An 18,352-nucleotide genomic window follows, 5' to 3' on the forward strand; every position below is an offset into this window, starting at 1 on the left:
TCCTTTAAGACTAAATTTGACCCATGCTCGCAGACACTTTAACTTTTATTAAACCAATCCAAATATCTTTTACAAGGGCTGCCTCACAACGGAACCATCATTTCTGGTGAGGAAGAAACTATGGCTTCAGGTACATAGCTTAAGTTTGGCCATGCACTATCATAAATGCTTCAACATCTCCAGGGAATGAAAGCTGCAAATAAATAAGGGAACATGAGTAGGATCCAGGAATCACAAGGACCAAGAGAGACATGCACAGTCCCAGCAATGGTTAGTCACACAAAAACCCAAAATCCAGAGCGCACTCAACATGCAAGTGCAGAAAACATGCCAAAGCACTGTATGAAGCACGAGGGACAAAATAAGTCCATGTAGCTAATAAGGGAGTTGCGGGGGGATTATGATGCTATCTTACCACACATACTACTACGAAAACCAGAAAAGTGCAGGTAAAGCTAAGTAACAGCAAAGATTCTGGAGGGACCTTCACTACAGAAACATGTCACACTGTCGAAGCAGTAACATTTGCAAAAGTCATGGAATTAAAATAGTCACCAAAGATGGGTGACTATCCTGTGAGATAGCTGTAAGGTTAAGACTTTCACAGTCTACCCCAATGTGCGTCCCTGAGTCATGATGCAAACCTCAGCATGGGGCTCCCTGCCCAACGTCCTTAGGAAAGGTACTTCTTCAATTCTTTAACCACCTCTTGAGGCTCGGGAAATTTGAGCTTTCGTGGCGGGCCCTTCTTTATACCAGTCCAGAGTTCAGCACCTGGGAAGGATCGGATAAAGCTAAATCATGATGGCACCCACTACTATCCCATCCCCTCCGTCATCAGGTGCTCGGGTTTCGTTTCCCGCCCCTAACCCCACCGCGGTCTCCACTCACGGCTGTTGTCCGGGCGCAGCAGCGTCACCTCGAAGCTGCCCCTCCGCGGCTTGGAGGGGTTCACCTGCACAGGCAGCTCTGGGGCCTCCAGCTGCAGAGCCTGGCTCAGGGCGGCAGCGTGGCGCCCGTAGACGCGTCAGCTCGTGCTGCGGACACAGGGATTGCAGACGGGGCCTGTGGTCCCAGCGGCCCCGAGTATACGCTTCCCCACCCGCCCCCTCCCCCCCCGACTCCCCGGTCCCTCACCAGTGCTCAATGACCACCGCCGGGCCCTCCGCCAGTTTTTCTCGCTTGTCCACAGTTTCTGCCGGCGCGGCCTTCCGCTTTCTTCCGTTAGGGGCCATGGTGGGGACCTTCGGCGGCAGATGCAATGTGGGGCTGGGGCGCTGGTAGGATAGGGTGGCGACGCAAACCCAAATGACAAACCTGCAGCCCAAAATCGCAGCTTCCAAGTACAAACCTCTCGGGTAAGGAAGCGCGGGTAAAGGCACCCACGTGACCTGAAGGCGGGACCTTCAAGCACGACCACGCTGCCTATCAGAAGGGGGTGGGGGCGGTGCAGAGGTCCGGATCAAACCACCCTGTGCTGCATAAGGGACCTGCCTGAGGGACTCGGGAGAAAACAAAAAGCAAAGACAAAACAACAACAAAAACCACCACTACACAGGCTTGGCGCCGTTTCCGGGTAGGGACTCTCTGTACCTAAACCGTCCACCCTGGAATCTGTGAACCAATTCCACGTGAAGTTTACACCGCATTTCCGTGCCGTTTGTACAGACTATAGAAACTTGCTAACTTGCACCGAACTTGGAGATCCATATCCTCACGTGGTGAAATCAAAGGGTATGGCCTTTTATGCTAAGTGGACTTTGAACCCCAGCCCATTTATAACCCAGGCGCAGTAGCTGACGCCTTTAGTCTCAGGTAACTTCTCAGGTATTTAGGTGAATCAAGGGGATGGTGATTCCCAGGTTAATCCCTCCAATAGATCAAGACCTTCACCCACAAACTTAAAAAAAAAAAAAAGTTAATTAGGCTCTAGAGGTCTAGAGGTGTGTTTGGCTTAGAGTCCCTGAGTTCAATGTTCAATCTTAGATTCAAAAAACAGAAACAACAAAAATAGGAGCAGTCCCTTTGCAGCTGCCCACTCTAATAAAGGAGAAACACCAATCAAAATAACAATCCCTTTATTAGGGAAAGCTGTGTGGACAGTAGGAGAAAACAGCTGTCCAGCCTTGGCGCTTTCTTCTGGTCCCACCACGCAAAAGAAACTCTCAAACTTACACTGCCCTTCTTTTCGGTTCCCAATACAGGCGGATCATTCAATTCTATTTCCAATGATGGAAGTTCTGGGTGAAGGTTTTTCATCGGGATGAGCAACACTTAAAGATTAAATTACACCCCTTTTTGGTGTTCTGCCTTCATGGGTGATCGTGCACCACAAGCATACAGGGCCAGTCAAGGCCAGGAGGTGATGTTGGAGTCCCTGGACTACAGATGCGGACAGTCCAGGCCCCCATGCGGCAGCTAGGAATCCTCTGGAAGAGCCAGTGCCCTTAACCACTGGGCCATCTCACCAATCCCTTACGCTTAACTGTTTTATGAATGACACAGATCAAACCAGAAAGACCTAAAGGAAGAACGGCTCCTTGAGGAAGAATTCTTAGTGCTTCATACTCTGACATCTAATATTAGAGTTTAATTTAGTCAATGCTTTGCAGGCTCACTAGGAGGAATAATGAAACCACAGTCTGGTGATTCCAAGCACTGAAAAGCAGTTTACACACTGATCCAACCTGGGAGGGAAACCTTTTCTACCTCTATGAGATCATGTCTCCCTTCCAGAAACCTTTGGCCAGGGTAGAACAGCCCTTCATTGCTTCATGGTTCCCTAGAAGCTTCTTTAAAAACCAGAAGCAGGCACCCTGCCCCAACCCAGGCACAGCCAAACAGGAGAAAACAAACGGCCACAGCCTCAGGCAAGGATTGTGGTTACAGCTGGAATTGGGCCTCAAAGGTGCCGGAAATCCAGAGGCAGCAAGAACAATGCAGGGTCCTATTTGTCCTTCTTGTTTTCCCCATCTGGCACAGCAGCGGGAGCAGGGGCCACAGGCTTCTCTTCAGACACACTGTCTCCACCCTTTGACAGCTTCTTGGCTCGTTGGTAGAGCTCGTTCAGATTGAATTCTCGAATCACATTCTCCTATGCAAAAGTGATGAAAACATCAGATACTAGGTGGGAAGGTAAAGTTCAGAGCTGGGGAGTAAGAAGTATTTAACTAAGCACAGTCTAGAAACCAGTGAAACCAGAGGGCAGAAATCTGCCCTAACTTTTCTTTGGCATTTATGTGTCTATCATCAATTTTTGTGTTAATATTGTCTGTATACACATGCAACTGTGAAGCAATCCCATGAGCCAGGTGTTACTGCCTCCAGTGTACTGATGAGGACCTAATTGCCTACGAGCCACAGGCACCTCACAGAGCACGTCTTTATTTATGGTTTTCCTCAGTATTAGCAGCAAGCAAATTAACAAGCCTGCTGAGCGATTTACTAGATGACATCCAGTAACTGAACGACACCCTCAAAAACAGTGGCAAGTGGCAGAATTCAGGACTGAACCCAGACTAACTATAGAGCCCATTCACTGCTGTACATCCCTCTCCAGCCACTGCCCATGGTCCACGTACCTCAGAAAAGGTCCATGAGACAGCTCGTCCTTTCTTGTCAATCTGCGGCCGCCGCATGACCTCCTTGCCACCTTGGAACAGGATCAGGGTAGGGAGTTGTTTGGTGAGGGGTGACGTGCTCACTTTGTACCTACAAGGCCAGAGAGGACTTTGCACATCACTTACATCACTCCAAGGAAGTCTCAGCTCCGCCCTCTGCCCAGGCTTCCACATACCGTGTGCTAACGTCAGTATAGCGTCCAACATCTACCTTCCCAAAATTGAGCCCTGGACAGCTGTACCTGCAAAAACATACACTATTTAACATGCTGAAAAATACAGGGATGGATCAAGGAAACTGGAAATACAGATAACTAGGTAAGAAAGGGAGAAATTAGACCAAAGGAAGGAGGGCACAGCGCTTCACTCTGCATACTCACTTGAGAGAGAGGTCAGCGTAGATGGGAGCAAATGACTGACAATCATTAGACCAATTGGCGAAGAACTCCACGATCCAAGTGACCCTCTTGTCCCGCTCCAGCTCCTCCTACCACACAGAGGGAAGAGAGACGAGGCTGAGACAGCTGGGCATGAGAGAGTTCAGACCTGTGCTAACGCCTTAACCTGGGCTTCCCCTTCCCCATAACGAACCAGTACCCTGACAACCTTTCCAGGTTTGTTTGTTGGTACCAAAGACTGAATCCAGTGCCTCATACATATGAGGCACACACTCTACCATAAGCGAAATGGCCAATTTTTTTAATAACCTAAAAATTTTTTAATTACATTTACTATGTGGGTATAAGCACATAGGCCACTGCCCACTTAACAGTTTTCTCTTTCCAGACTGAAGACAGAGGTCTGGCAGCAAGGACCTTCTTTTTACCCACTGAACTTTTTCTTTTAAAAGTTTATCTATCGGGGCTGGAGAGATGGCTCAGAGGTTAAGAGCGCTGATTGTTCTTCCAGAGATCCTGAGTTCAATTCCCAGCAACCACATGATGGCTCACAGTCATCTATAGTGAGATCTGGTGCCCTCTTCTGGCCTGCAGGCACACATGCAGATAGAACACTGCAAACAAAATAAATAAATAAATAAATCTTAAAAAAAAAGTTTATCTATCTATTATCTATCTACCTATCTACCTATCTATCTATCTCTACCTATCATCTATCTACCTATCTATCATCTATCTACCTATTTATCAGCTATCTATCATCTATCTGTCATCTATCTATTATCTATCTACCTATCTATCATCTATCTATCTACCTATCTATCAGCTAGCTAGCTAGCTATCATCTATCTATCTACCTATCTATCATCTATAGAGGTCAACTCTGGGGAATGGGTTCCAGGGACCCATTTCAGGTTGTCAGGCTTATGTGGCAAACACTGTCACCTGATGAGCTAACTCACCTGCCTACCAGCCTTTCCTTTGAGGCAGAATCTTACTGTGTAGCTGGGGCTGCCCTGGCACTCACTAGGAGCCTATACTGGCCTGAAACTTGCAGCAATCCACTGGGTGATGGGGGCATACACCTTTAATCCCAGCATCTGGGAGACAAAGCAAGGAGGATCTCTTCATTAGAGACCAGTCTGCTCTATGGAGTGAGTTCCAGGACAGTCAAGGCTATACAGAGAAATCTTGTCTTGAAAACAAAAACGAGCAAATAAACAAGCAGGAAAAAGTTCCTGTGGCAGTTCTGCCCCAGCCTCTCAGCTACCACCATATCAGATGCGCACCACCAAGCCCAGGTACTGACTGCCGTCCTCAGGCAACATCTTTCTGAATAGCGAGCACAGCACCACACAGCAGGAGTCAAGCAACAGAAGCAGAATGTAACATGAGGGCCAGCTTGTTGGGGTTTCTGTCCCGCCCAGTACCCCAACAAGCCAGCAAGTCCCAAGGAAAATCACACGGAGTCTATATCAGGTTATAAACTGATTGGCTCATTAGGTCAGGCTTCTTGTTAACTCTTATAACTTATATTAACCCATTATTCTCATCTATGTTAGCCATAATGGCTCCATACCTTTTTCAGCTGGGTAGGTTACATGCTGTCTCTTCGGTGGTCTGCACAGGAATGGCTGAGGAACCTTTCTCCTCCCTAGCCTTATCCTATTCTCATTACTCCGCCTCTATTTCCTGTCTGGTTGACCCGCCTATACTTCCTGCCTGGCCAATCAGCGTTTTATTAAAATACATGATTGACAGAATACAGATAATTATCCCGCACCAGCAGAATACTCACTTCGATGGTTTTATCGCTGAAGTACTTGATGTACTCAGGACCCATGTACAGGGGGGGCTTGCAAGTCATCAGGAACACTGAACACAGAGTTAACATGTATGTCAGAGATAGCATACGGAGAGATAACTAACACACATGTTAGAGATAACATGCGGGGTCTTTTACAGATTTGCAAACCCACTTAGGTATTTCAGACACCAAAGAATACACGTCTGCATAGATCACCAGCATATATTCCTCTTAAAGTACTGTCCAAGTAAATAATTACTGCCTACATATAATTAAAATCTACAAGTAAAATAAGGATTAGAACCTGGTTCTCAAAATCAAGACTTTATCAAAGATCTTTACTATTCCAAATTATTTATTATAGAACCTTAACGTAATAAATGCAGTTTCTCACCTATGCAGAGTGTGAGATACAGTAGACCCATTCGAATATCCAGGCGGAAGAAAAGAATAGCGTTGGCCACTTTACTAAACATGAAGATGTTACCTACATGCTGCTCCACGGTGACTGGAACAGAGAGATACCAGAGTCAGGCTGGGCTCAAGGCTCCCACTCTTTGTCCCTCTTCCTGGGGTACTTAGAAGTGGGAACGGGGTGAGAGGATACAGAAGTCCAAGGTCAAACTAGCCCCTGGCAAGGAATGTGGAACTAGTTCATTAAGTAACACTCCTCTCCTCTACCACGAAAAGGGAGCTTCTGCAGGGCCTGAGTCCTGACCCCCAGCAGTGCAAAGCAGGTCGGCTTACTGGATCTGCGGTTCTTCATCATCACGATGGCACTGAGGAACATCAGAATCTCCACTTCTCTCTGGAAGACAATCAGTGACAGTCACGTGGTGAATGAGGCTGCTAGGACAGAGGGCAGAATGCAAAATACAAAACAAGAAATCCAGTTTGGGCTGGTAATAAAGAGATAACTGGAGCTGGCTGAGGTGGTAGTGGGACCAACAAGTCAAAAAAGTCAGGTTCAGAGTCTACCCTTGGCAACTGCATGTGTCTTTGAGCCAATCCCTAACCTTGGGGTTTTCTCTTTTTCCTTTTCCCTCCCTCCCTCTTTCCGTCCTTGAGACTTGCTTTCATTATCTTGCCCAGCCCAGGCAATTCTGCCTCAGCCTCTAAAGCACCAGGATTATTGGGGTACATCATCATGTCCCACTGATTTTCTTTGTGTGTGTGCATACCCGTGCCACAGTACACGCGTGGAAGTTAGATAACCTGCCAGACTCACTTCTTTCCCTTCTTTCCTTCTGTCTCACTGTGTCGTCCAGGGAAGTTTCAAACTCACTATGCTCCTCCCACCTCAGGCTCTCAAGGGCTGGATTCCTTTTCATCATTTGGTTTTGAGAAAGAATCATGCTATATACTTTAGGCTATATGTTTTTAATTTTGTTTTGTTTTCGAGAACGTTTTGTAGGTCGGGGGGCGCCCAGCCCCCTACGTTGGTCTACTTTAAACTTGTGATCTCTGTGCCTCCACCTTCCAGATGCTGACATTACAGATGTGCACTACCATGCTGCACTTTCTACAATTACTATTTTTATTACAATTTCTTTTCAGTGAGTCTCAAATTTTTATTGTTTTGCACCTTCAGGACACACAAAGTGAGCCCACAAGTAGTACTGCACACATGTGAACCCAGCATTCTGGAGGGTAGAGGCAGGAGAAATGCCAAAAGCCCAAACCTGACTTAGTCGACAGAACAAGTTCCAGGCCAGTAAGGACTACAGGCACAGGTCTACTTTTGCTGACATAGCCTGGCTCCTTGAAGCTTTCAGGAGCCCACTCACGCCAAACTGGGACTCATAGTTCATTAAGAAAGTTTCACAGATGGCCAATACGGAGAGTTTGATGTGGATATGTTCGTTTTTAAAGAATTATCTTTATTTCATGTGAATTAGTGGTTTACCTGAACATATATAAGTGCACTGTGTGTCTAGTACTCACAGACCAGATTTGAGTGCTGGAACTGGATTACGGATAGCTGTGACCCAACATGTCGGTGTGAGGAACCTCACCCAAGCCCTCTACAAGAGTAGCTAGTGCCCTAAACCACTCAGCCATCTATCAAGCCCCAAGAGTTAAGGTCTTCTTTTTTGTTTACTTGTGTTTTTTTGTTTTGTTTTGTTTTCTGAGACAGGATTTTGCTGTAGCTTTAGAGTCTGTCCTGGAGCTCTGTAAACCATGTTGTCCTTGAACTTATAGAGGTCCACCTGTCTCTGCTCCCTGAGTGCCAGGATTAAAGGCATGCGCCACCATCACCCAGTTTCATAAGGTGATTCTTAAGAGCCACCTGGCAGTGTTACAACTTATAAGGTATGACTCTAGAGCACAGGGATGGAGGAAAGTAGGGTATCTGGTGTGGTGTCATTTTGAGACAGGGTCTCACTATGTAGTCTTGACTGACCTGGAATGAGTGATACAGACCAGAAGAGCCTACATCAATCTCACAGAGATCCATCCGCCTCTGTCTCCAGAGTGCTAGGACAAATGGGGTACAACACAAAGCCTGGCAAAAGTATGGTATCTTTAGTGTAAACAAAGTTAATAATCTTGTTTGAGAGTCCCAGAAGTGTCTGGAGAAAGAAACGCAGCCTAACAAAGGTTATAGTAATACTTTCAGGCGATGAATCTGGGCCATTGCCATTCTAACATAAATATTTGTACAGGAAAGGAATATTAGCTCTATGTCCACAACCTTCACAGCAATGTTAATTGTTCTGAAATTATTGCTCCCCCCCCCCACCGCCTCGTGTTTCTGTAGCCTTCCCTGTTTCTCTATCCCCCTGAAGATGATAGGGTGTGCAGTTACAGTGGCCTGGGCAGTCGTGCGGTTGCTTTTCCACCTAAGTCATTTTGAGTTAGCGACCTAAGTCGGCTGGCCTATCAGAATTGAACAAGGTAAGACAGCACTTTCTGGGTGCTGAGTGACCTTGGGAAAGTTGCCTAACTACACTGGGATCAATTTGCCAAATAGACAGATATAAATGGATAGCTAGACAGACAGACAGATAGATAGACAGAGACAGACAGACGATAGATAGATAATAGATAGGTAGACAGACAGACAGACAGACAGACAGATAGATGACAGATAGATAGATGATAGACAGATAGATAGAAGAATGGTATTTCTGCTACTGATCTGTCTTCCTCTCCGGCGCCCCAGGAAGCTTGGCATCCCTGAAGACCACCGTTCATATGTGGAGGAAACCCTGGGTTCTGTTTTTCCACCTTAAGCCAGGAGGTTAAGACTCGTAACGGCCTCGGCTCTCCACTCCGTCCATGAGACGGTCACGTCCCGAAATCTGCCCCCACACTTTCCCGTGCACCCGCCGGGGCGGGGATGGTCAAGGTCGGGAGCTTCCGGAGCTACCGAGGCAGGGGGCGCTCACCCAGTCAAAGTCACACGGGTTGCCATCCTCGCGCTGCGTGGGGAGACCGCTGCAGATCGGCGGCAGTTTCCTCACGAGGAGGAACGCGGCGGACAGCAATGCGGACAGTAGGCAATAGGGCCGGGCAAGCCATCGAGAAAGCCGCGGCACCGAGTACACCAAGGCGATGAGAGGCGCGAGGACAGCCATCTTCCCGGCCTGGTCCCTCGCCGGCTCCGTCCCGCCCCCGGCTAGTCCCTCCGCCGCCCCCCGATAGCGAGGCTTCTATTGGGCCGTGGAGCAGAGGCAACGCCTACGAACCCGGATGTAGATATCTTATTGGGCGCAGCGATAAACCAGAAAATGAGTTAGGTAGTCTATTGGTCTGTAGGGTTGTCGCTTTTCCACCTGAGTCATTTTATTGGCTATAGGACTGAGACCCACCTCCCGAACCCTGTCTTAGAGCGACGGAAGTGGTCACCGGAAGTCGATAGGCGGGGCCTAATGTATCCAATGACGGGAAGTCCTTAGAGGACGAGGGTGGGACCCTGCGAGAGCGCTGTCCAATGAACGTCGCTAACGCCGGATCCCGGGTAACCCGATAGCTGAGGGTGCCATGGAGAACTTCACGGCGCTGTTCGGAGCTCAAGCCGACCCCCCACCGCCCCCGAGCGCCCTGGGCTTCGGGCCCGGGAAGCCGCCCCCGCCACCTCCGCCTCCTCCGGGAGGGGGTCCTGGCGCGGCCCCGCCGCCGCCCGCGAGCTCGGCCCCCGCGGGCGCAGACAAGTCGGCTGCTGGGAGCGGCCCCTTCTACCTGATGCGGGAGTTGCCGGGTGAGGAGCTCGCCTTCGTGGTGTGGGTCTGGGCGCTTCTGGGCGCTGTCCGCCATCTGTGACTCTGTCACAGCCCGAGCCGTTGTTTGGAACTGGGAGGCCGGGTTTGACAATTTGGGGACGTGTGTAGCAATATGTAGTATTTAGCCCTTTTAAAGAGGTCTCGTCTGTATTCTTTTTTTTTTTTTGTATTGTGTCTTGTAATTGAGAAACTGAAGCATAAAGACTGTGCTTTAGTGATAGGTGTCCTGCAACAGCTTTATTTCAGTTGTGACTTGTTTTGTTTTGTTGAGACAGGGTTTCACTGTGTGACTCAGGCTTGCCTGGAATTCACTGTAGACCTGACTGGTCTTGAACTCACCAAGATCCACCTGCCTCTGTACCACCAGGCCCAGCTACCTCCAGTAGTTTCTTTATCTTTTGCATTATCTGTTCTGATTGTACCTGTTTCTGTAAATCAGTTGACAAATACTGAATTTCCGTTGGAGGAAAATGCTAGGTAAGGAATGGGGGAGGGATGAGTGTGAGAAGTGGAGATTGGTAAACTTAGTCTTTAGGTAGCTTTTTTTGAGATTTAAAATATACGGGGCTGGAGAGATAGCTCAGTGGTTAAGAGCACAGGCTGGTCTTCCAGAGGTCCTGAGTTCAATTCCCAGCAACCACATGGTGGCTCACAACCATCTGTGATGAGATCTGGCGCCCTCCTCTGGCTTGTGGGCATACATGGAGGCAGAATGTTGTATACATAATAAATAAATCTTTAAAATATATATATATATATATACATATATATATGTGTGTGTGTGTGTGGTTTAAGGATCGTACTTGAATTCTTGTTAGTGTCAATCTTACTTTGTAGTTACGCTTCACACATCTTAGGTTTTCAAAATGTGCTGCTAGCCAAAATGACATCAAGAATAAGATGTCCGCCAGGCCAAAGGTGGTGCACACCTCTAATCCCAGCGTTCGGGAGGCAGAGGCAGACGGATCTCTGTGAGTTTGAGGCCAGTCTCGTCTACAGAGTGAGTTCCAGGACAACCAGGGCTGTTAACATAGACAAACCTTGTCTCAAAGGAAGGAAAATGAAGGAAGGAAGGAGAGAGATAGGGAGAGGTCGATGAGGCTCCAAAACTAAGTTGGATTAAAACTATGAATCGGAAGGCTGGAGATGGATCTCAGCTGGTAGAGTCCATGCTTAGCAAGCATGGAGTGCTGGGGACCAGGCATGGTGGTATATGTCTACAGTCTCAGCACTTGAGAGATCAGGAGTCCAAGGGCATCCTTGGCTTCATCAAAAGTTCAAGGCCAGTCCTGGCTACAGGGGAGCTAGAGCTAGAGATGGCTCCGAGGTTATGAGATAGATGGCACTTGGTTCCCAGAACCCACGTGGGGAGCCTCACAGTTCTCCAGCACCCTCTGCTGGGCCTCCACAGGTGCTCTAATGATATGTGGAATGTGTTCACACAACACAGACACATATACACACAAATAAGGTAAAAAATAAATCTTTCAGTCTGAGTTCATACATTTAATTCCAGCACTTGGGATCCAACTTGGTCTACATAGTGAGTTACAAGTTGTCCAAGACCAGAAAGAGAGGCTCTGTCTCAAAAAAAAAATCTTATTTTAATGAATCATTTTTTAAAAAGTATTAGGCTCAGGAGCTGGAGCTGGCTCAGTGGTTAGGAGCTCTTGTTCATGCAGAGGGTGGGGCCTGGTTCCCAGCACGCGGTCAGAGGCTCATCACTTCATAGGCATCATACATGCATATGACAAACAGGTATATGTGCAGGAAAAACACTCATACATACAAAATAAAGTAAATCTTAAACCGGGTGGTGGTGGCGGCTCACACCTTTAATCTCAGCTTAATCCCAGCACGAAAAACCATAAAAAATGAAGTAAATCTTTAAAAAAAAATTAATTAAAAAATAATATTAGGCTCAAGTACCACAGTTTGTTTGTTTTTCAAAATAGGGTTTCTCTGTGTAGCTATGGCTATTCTGGAACTCGTTTTGTAAACCAGACTTGTCTCGAATTAAGAGACTCGCCTGCCTATGTCTCCAAGTACTGAAATTAAAATTAAGAGCATGCACCGCCATGTATTATGAGATTTTTGTTTGTTTGTTTTTGTTTTGTTTTTGTTTTTCGAGACAGGGTTTCTCTGTAGCTTTAGGAGCCTGTCCTGAAACTAGCTCTTATAGACCAGGCTGGCCTCGAACTCAGAGATCCACCTGCCTCTTGCCTCCTGAGTGCTGGGATTAAAGGCTTGTGCCACCACAGCCCGGCTGTATTATGGGAATTTAAGTTGCAGTTTCCTTCCCCGACTCCAGGACTGAGAATCACTCAAGGCCTTCCACATTGCTACGCAAGCACTCTACCACTGTTTTTAACTTTGTTTTAACTAAGAAATACTGTTTTCATCAGGCAGTGGTGGCACACGGCTTTAATCCCAGCACTTGGGATGCAGAGACAGGGGAATCTCTGTGAGTTCAAGGCCAACCTGGTCTACAGAGGGAATTCCAAGACAGGTTCCAAAGCAACAGAAAAACCCTGTCTCAAAATAACAGTAACAAAAAAAGTATTATTTTCTACACTTACAGAATGTATTACAGAATGTTGAGGTCCAATAACTGGAAGAGGCCATAGTGATGTGAGCAGGATTTAGAATTTCAAGGAGAAAGAAAATGAATCTGCATAGGATTGACATTTTAGGATTTGTGTTCAGGAGCCATGGCTTCTTAAAGAAGTTTATAAGTCATTTTCAGAGAACTAGCAGTTTAAATAGAAGTTAAACTCATGTCTTTATTTTTTGTGTTTATTTTATATGTATGAATGTTTTCCTTCATGTGTGTATGTGACGTGTGTGCCTGGTACCCATGGATGGTCAGAGAAGGCATCAGATTCCCTGGAACCGGAATGACATACAAATGCCTGTCGGCTGTGTGGGTGCTGGGCATGGAATCTGGGTCATGTGCTGAACCGTCTAGCCAGTCCGATACTTACTTTCTTAATTCCCCCTTTGATGCAGTCTCATGTCACCCGGGATGGCCTCAAACTTGTGTAGCCAAGGATAAGCATCAGCTCCTGAGCTTCCTACCCCCTCCTCCTGGATGCCGGGATTACTGGCGTGTGCCACTTTGATCAGCTTGTTTAGAGATTATGAAGAGCACTAAGTTCCTTCTCATCTGGAAGGAAACACCCTAACAAGCAGAAGGCAGTGCCAGTTGCACATCGCTCTTCTGAGTCATTGACAGCGAAGAGAAGCAGACAGGTGGAGGGAGGCCTAGACCAGAAGAAAAAGCTCATTTCAGAAACATTTTTTAAATATTTATTTTTACTATGTATACAATATTCTGTCTACGTGCATGCCTGAAGAGGGCACTAGACCTCATTACAGATGGTTGTGAGCCACCGTGTGGTTGCTGGGAATTGAACTCAGGACCTTTGGAAGAGCAGGCAATGCTCTTAACCGCTGAGCCATCTCTCCAGCCCCCTTTCAGAAACATTTTAGTGTGTGACCTGGGCACTAACTAGTCCTGTGCACAAGACACCAATCTGCCCTCAGCTTTCCCAAGTAAATGATCACAAACAAGCCGTTCTTGCTGTGTTGTGCTGTCATACTTACCAGTGCAGTTGCCAGGTAACTATGTCTACTCTGTCTGGTCCATATTGTAGCATATTTCTATTTTTTTCAAAAAAGTCAGCCACTAAATATATAGGTACTATCTTGTACATTTCTTTAACCAATGAGCCTTGAAAATAATGGAACAGGAGCTGGAGTTATGGCTCGGAGGTTAAGAGCACTTGTTCTTCCAGAGGTCCTGAGTTCAATTCCCAGCAACTACCTGGTGGCTCACAACCATCTGTAGTGAGATCTGGTGCCCTCTTCTGGCCTGCAAGCATACATGCAAATAGAACACTATATACATAATAAATAAATCTTTAAAAACAATAGTGAAACACAAAGCTATTTTCCCCATTACATAGATAAAAGGAAAGAGCAGCAGAGAGGACAGCTAGTATTAGAATTCTGGTTGCTCATATTTTCATTGAGTAGTTCTTCCTAGGTAATACTTGGTATCATGAAGAATAAATGTATCAGTCACAAGGTAGTCTCACAGTCACAAAGTCTGTTTTCCTATGGTGACTAGTCTTCCTATTAAAGCAAGGTATGGTTTTGTTACCATCTCTATCCTACTTTGTTCCATTTTTTCCATTCCTCTAGCCCACAGTTTAATATTTGTGTTTATTGTATGTTCCCGAGTTGGGGGTGTTTGAGACAGGATTCACTACACAGCCCAAGCTGGCTTTGAGTGGAGCTGTCTGGCCTCAAGCCTCCTGAGTGCCGGCATTCCAGGCTTACCGGTGTACACCACCACACCTGACTATTATGTTATTGGGTGTCTATTATCTAAAATGCTTATCTAAAATGGTTCGAGGTTTTCAGAATATTTGCATAAATTTTACTAGTTACTAGTTAGTAATTTGAGTTACTAGTTACTCAAATCCAGAAATGTGAAGTCTGGAATGCTCCAAAATCTGAAATTCTAAGTGCTGGAATTCTACAATTGTGGTTTGAATAATAGCCCCCATAGGCTCACATATTTTAATGTTTAGTCACCAAGGAGTGCAACTCTTTGAATAGATTAGAAAGGTTAGGAGATATGGCCTTGTTGGAGGAAGTATGTCACTGGGGGTGGGCTCTGAAGTATCAAAAATCCATGCCAGGTCTAGACTCTTTCTGCCTGCCAATCAGTAGGTAGCTCTCAACTCCAGCACCATGTTGCCATTGTCCTGCCGACCATGATAATGAATTAAGCCTCTGAAACTGTAAGCAAGACCCCAATTAAGAGCTTTCTCAGTTTTAACAGTTGCCATGATCATGTCTCTTCATAGCAATATAACAGTGAGTAAGACAATAGTTTGTTTGTTTTTTATTTTACTAGATTCCTTATTAGTATTAAAATATAGGCTGGAGAGATGGCTCAACAATTAGGAGTATGGGCTGCCCTTGTAAAAGACCCAGGTTCAGTTCCTAGGGCAGTTCACAACATCTGTACTTCTATATCTAACCCCTCTCCTGACCTCTGCAGGAACCAGACACACACGTGGTGCACATGTATACACATAGGCAAAATAAACAGATACATAAAGTAAACCTAAAAATTGTTTTTTCCTTCAGTTCCTTCTGGGTTGGTGGCACCAAAAAAAAAAAAAAACAAAACCAAAACAAACCCTGTCATCTGCTTTTTGTATATAAGTTCATTATTGTGGGGCTGGAGAGATGGCTCAGTAGTTAAGAGCACTGACTGCTCTTCCAGAGGACCTGGGTTCAAGTCCTAGCACCCACATGGCAGCTCACAGCTGTCTTTAAGATCTGACATCCTCACGAGGACATACATGCAAAACACCAATGCAAATAAAATAAAAATAAATTAAAAAAAATAAGTTCATTATTGCTGTTTTTTAGGCAGCACAGAGCTGACGGGCAGCACCAATTTAATCACACATTACAACCTGGAACAGGCCTATAATAAGTTCTGTGGGAAGAAGGTGAAGGAGAAGCTAAGTAACTTCCTGCCTGACCTGCCAGGGATGATCGACCTCCCTGGCTCCCATGACAACAGCAGCCTCCGCTCCCTCATCGAGAAGCCTCCTATTCTTAGTAGCTCCTTTAATCCAATCACAGGGACCATGCTGTCTGGCTTCCGCCTCCATACTGGCCCGGTGAGTCCCTTCTTGGGGAGGCCTAAAAGGCGCGGAGGAAGTGTTCTATCCAGTTTCCTCTATTCACCTGGACCTTCCTTTCATTCCCTCAGTTGCCAGAGCAGTGTCGTCTGATGCACATCCAGCCTCCCAAGAAGAAGAACAAGCATAAGCATAAACAGAGCCGTACCCAGGATCCTGTCCCCCCAGGTAAGAAGCATTTCTGTTCAGCCCAAGTCTGCGTGGCCTTCAGTTAAGCTTAGTTCCTCAGGACGCCCAGATTTCCCCAAGAAGAAGCTCTGTCTTGGGCGAGCAGTGACTTGGCAGCTGCTCTCCCAGCACCTCTATATCTTTTCTGAACACAGGAAAAAAGCAGATCCTCTGGTGCTCGGTTTCCTGCAGCCTTAAGAGTTCATAGCAACAGATCTTATGCTAAACAGGCTCTTATGTCTCCTACAGAAACGCCATCTGATTCAGATCACAAAAAGAAGAAAAAGAAAAAAGAAGAGGATCCTGAACGGAAAAGGAAAAAGAAAGAAAAGAAGAAGAAGAAGGTAGAGGGCTGCTGTAGCGCCTGTTGAGTTTTCCATGTAGCCATTTTTATTTTTAATTTACGTATACATGTGTTTCCCTACACAAGTACAGTGCCCACAGAGAACAGGAGAGGTCAGCCCTGGAGCTGGAGTCACCATCCTGTGGGGGTGCTGGGAACTGAACTTGGGTTTTCCACAAGACAGAACATGCTCATAACTGGAGCCATCTCTCCAGCTTCCTTCTCACCCTTCTTAAATAGAACCCTTTGCCTCAAGTTGGACCCAAGATTGAAAACCCAGGGCAAACATTTGTCTTTTCCAGAACTGGCCAAGGCTATTTCTCATGTTCTTTTTCTCTTTGAGGCAGTGCTCTACACACTGAGTCAGATCCAGTCTTTTAAAATTATTGCAATCCTCCTACCTCTGCCTCCTAAGCAGTTGCAAGAGGTTACAAGTCTATGCTAAGCAGGCTCATCTTGTATTATTTAAGATTTGTTGTTGTTGGTGGTGGTGGTGGTGGTTTTGTTTTTTCAAGACAGGGTTTCTTTGTAGCTTTGGAGCCTGTCCTGGAAGTAGCTCTTGTTGAACTCAGAGATTCACCTGCCTCTGCCTCCCGAGTGCTGGGATTAAAGGCGTGTGCCACCACACCTTTAATCTTTATTTAAGATTTTTTTTGTTGTTGTTTTAAGACTGTCTTGAGATATAAACTTGGTTAGCTGACCTGGAACTAACTATATAGACCAGAGAGATAGGCTTGCCTCAGGCTTTCCCCAAAGCCCTGGGATTAAAGGCGTGCACCATGTCCAGCCAGGTCTGTCTTTACATTTCTAAATGTTCTTTCCCCCTTTTCTATCTCCTCCAGAACCGACATAGTCCAGATCACCCAGGTATGGGCAGCTCCCAGGCCAGCAGCAGCAGCAGCCTCCGCTAACAGGACCTTTGAACTCTGCCACATTGAACCTGCTGACAAAAATTGTCTTCCAGGCATTTGGGCACTGCCTTGGGGCATCAACAGCTAGACAGAAGCCAGCTCCTGCTGCGCTAATGACGAATACACTTTTAAAAAGGGCTGTGCTTTTTTATGGCTTAGTCCATTTGGCTTTTTTCATGGACATCCCTTCTCACAAGCAGCTCTTTTTTTTTTTTCTCCCCTTCTTTTGTGCAATTTAGTTTTAGGACTTCATTTGTTAGGGTTTTTCTTTTCTTTCTAAAACAAAAAAACAAACAAAAAAAAAACAGCGTGTTTACCAGACTAGCTAGTATGGCTACTTTTTAAGAGGCAAGTGCCATTTGCCATCACATTATTTCCTTAGGTTGGGAAATCAAAATGAGAAAAGAGAACATGGTTGAAAAGCAACACTAATTGCTAGTATTTTGCCCATAATGTTCAGAGCTAAGTGCCTGGATGATCTTCAACCCGTCAGGAAAGCTGGCCCAAATAAGGCTTATGCCTGTGTTGATATACAACAGGGGACTACAAAGAAACACCCATAATCACCAGGATATTTTAGCAGGAAAAAAAATGCTGGTGTTTGTTTCATTATGCTCCACCCTTTCTTCTGGGCACCGACTCAAGCCTTGTGTGTGCTAGGTGAACCTCTGGAAGAAGTATAATGCTTCTCTACTCTTTAGTTTTTAAAAATGGATTTGGTTGTTTGGGAAAAACAAAGTTTTAGGTTGTGGTTGTTGAGACAGTGTCTCACTTTGTAACCCTGGCAGGCTATAAAGACCTCAAGCTTAGGAGACTTACCTGCCTTTACTTCCCAAGTTCTGGGATCAAAGGCATACACCACATCTAGCTTTTTATTTTCTTAAAAAATATAATTTATTGGCCAGGCAGTGGTTGTACATGCCTTTAATCCCAGCACTCGGGAGGCAGAGGCAGGTGAATCTCTGAGTTCGAGGTCAGCCTGGTCTACAAGAGCTACTTCCGGGACAGACTCCAAAGTTGCAGAGAGACCCTGTCTCAAAAAAAAAAAAAGGAAAAATAATAATTTATTTACTTTTACGAGCATTGGTGTTTTGTGTGCATGTATGTCTGTGTGAGAGTGTCAGATCTTGAAGTTGCAGACAGTTGTGAG

General features: G+C 46.0%; 3 protein-coding genes across 4 annotated transcripts; 1 reads left to right on the forward strand and 2 right to left on the reverse strand.

The window, feature by feature from the left end:
• Positions 1 to 27: 27 nt before the first annotated feature.
• Positions 28 to 1,932, reverse strand: Selenoh (selenoprotein H). Its single transcript, XM_048425667.3, has 4 exons — positions 1,138 to 1,932; positions 892 to 1,037; positions 645 to 774; positions 28 to 193 (listed from the first exon to the last, which is right to left on the reverse strand). The coding sequence occupies exons 1-3, from the start codon at positions 1,233 to 1,235 to the stop codon at positions 674 to 676; spliced, it is 345 nt and encodes a 114-aa protein (XP_048281624.1). The 5' UTR covers positions 1,236 to 1,932; the 3' UTR covers positions 28 to 193; positions 645 to 673.
• Positions 1,933 to 2,061: 129 nt separating this feature from the next.
• Positions 2,062 to 9,450, reverse strand: Tmx2 (thioredoxin related transmembrane protein 2). 2 transcript variants are annotated; one of them, XM_048425662.3, is made up of 8 exons: positions 9,218 to 9,444; positions 6,573 to 6,633; positions 6,220 to 6,333; positions 5,817 to 5,893; positions 4,001 to 4,107; positions 3,797 to 3,862; positions 3,582 to 3,711; positions 2,062 to 3,094 (listed from the first exon to the last, which is right to left on the reverse strand). In XM_048425662.3, the coding sequence occupies exons 1-8, from the start codon at positions 9,404 to 9,406 to the stop codon at positions 2,948 to 2,950; spliced, it is 891 nt and encodes a 296-aa protein (XP_048281619.3). In that variant the 5' UTR covers positions 9,407 to 9,444; the 3' UTR covers positions 2,062 to 2,947. The 2 variants fall into 2 exon arrangements, with proteins under 2 accessions (XP_048281619.3, XP_048281621.3); XM_048425664.3 differs by lacking the exon at positions 2,062 to 3,094 and having other exon boundaries at positions 3,587 to 3,711; positions 3,808 to 3,862; positions 9,218 to 9,450.
• Positions 9,451 to 9,773: 323 nt separating this feature from the next.
• Med19 (mediator complex subunit 19) lies at positions 9,774 to 18,285 on the forward strand. The gene is made up of 5 exons (XM_087900104.1): positions 9,774 to 10,029; positions 15,503 to 15,759; positions 15,852 to 15,948; positions 16,198 to 16,292; positions 17,134 to 18,285. Exons 1-5 carry the CDS (start codon positions 9,813 to 9,815, stop codon positions 17,200 to 17,202), a joined length of 735 nt encoding a protein of 244 aa, XP_087756230.1. The 5' UTR covers positions 9,774 to 9,812; the 3' UTR covers positions 17,203 to 18,285.
• Positions 18,286 to 18,352: the final 67 nt, after the last annotated feature.

This window comes from Myodes glareolus, chromosome 21, assembly GCF_982192425.1.
Source record: "Myodes glareolus chromosome 21, mMyoGla1.1, whole genome shotgun sequence".
Lineage (NCBI taxonomy): Eukaryota > Metazoa > Chordata > Mammalia > Rodentia > Cricetidae > Myodes > Myodes glareolus.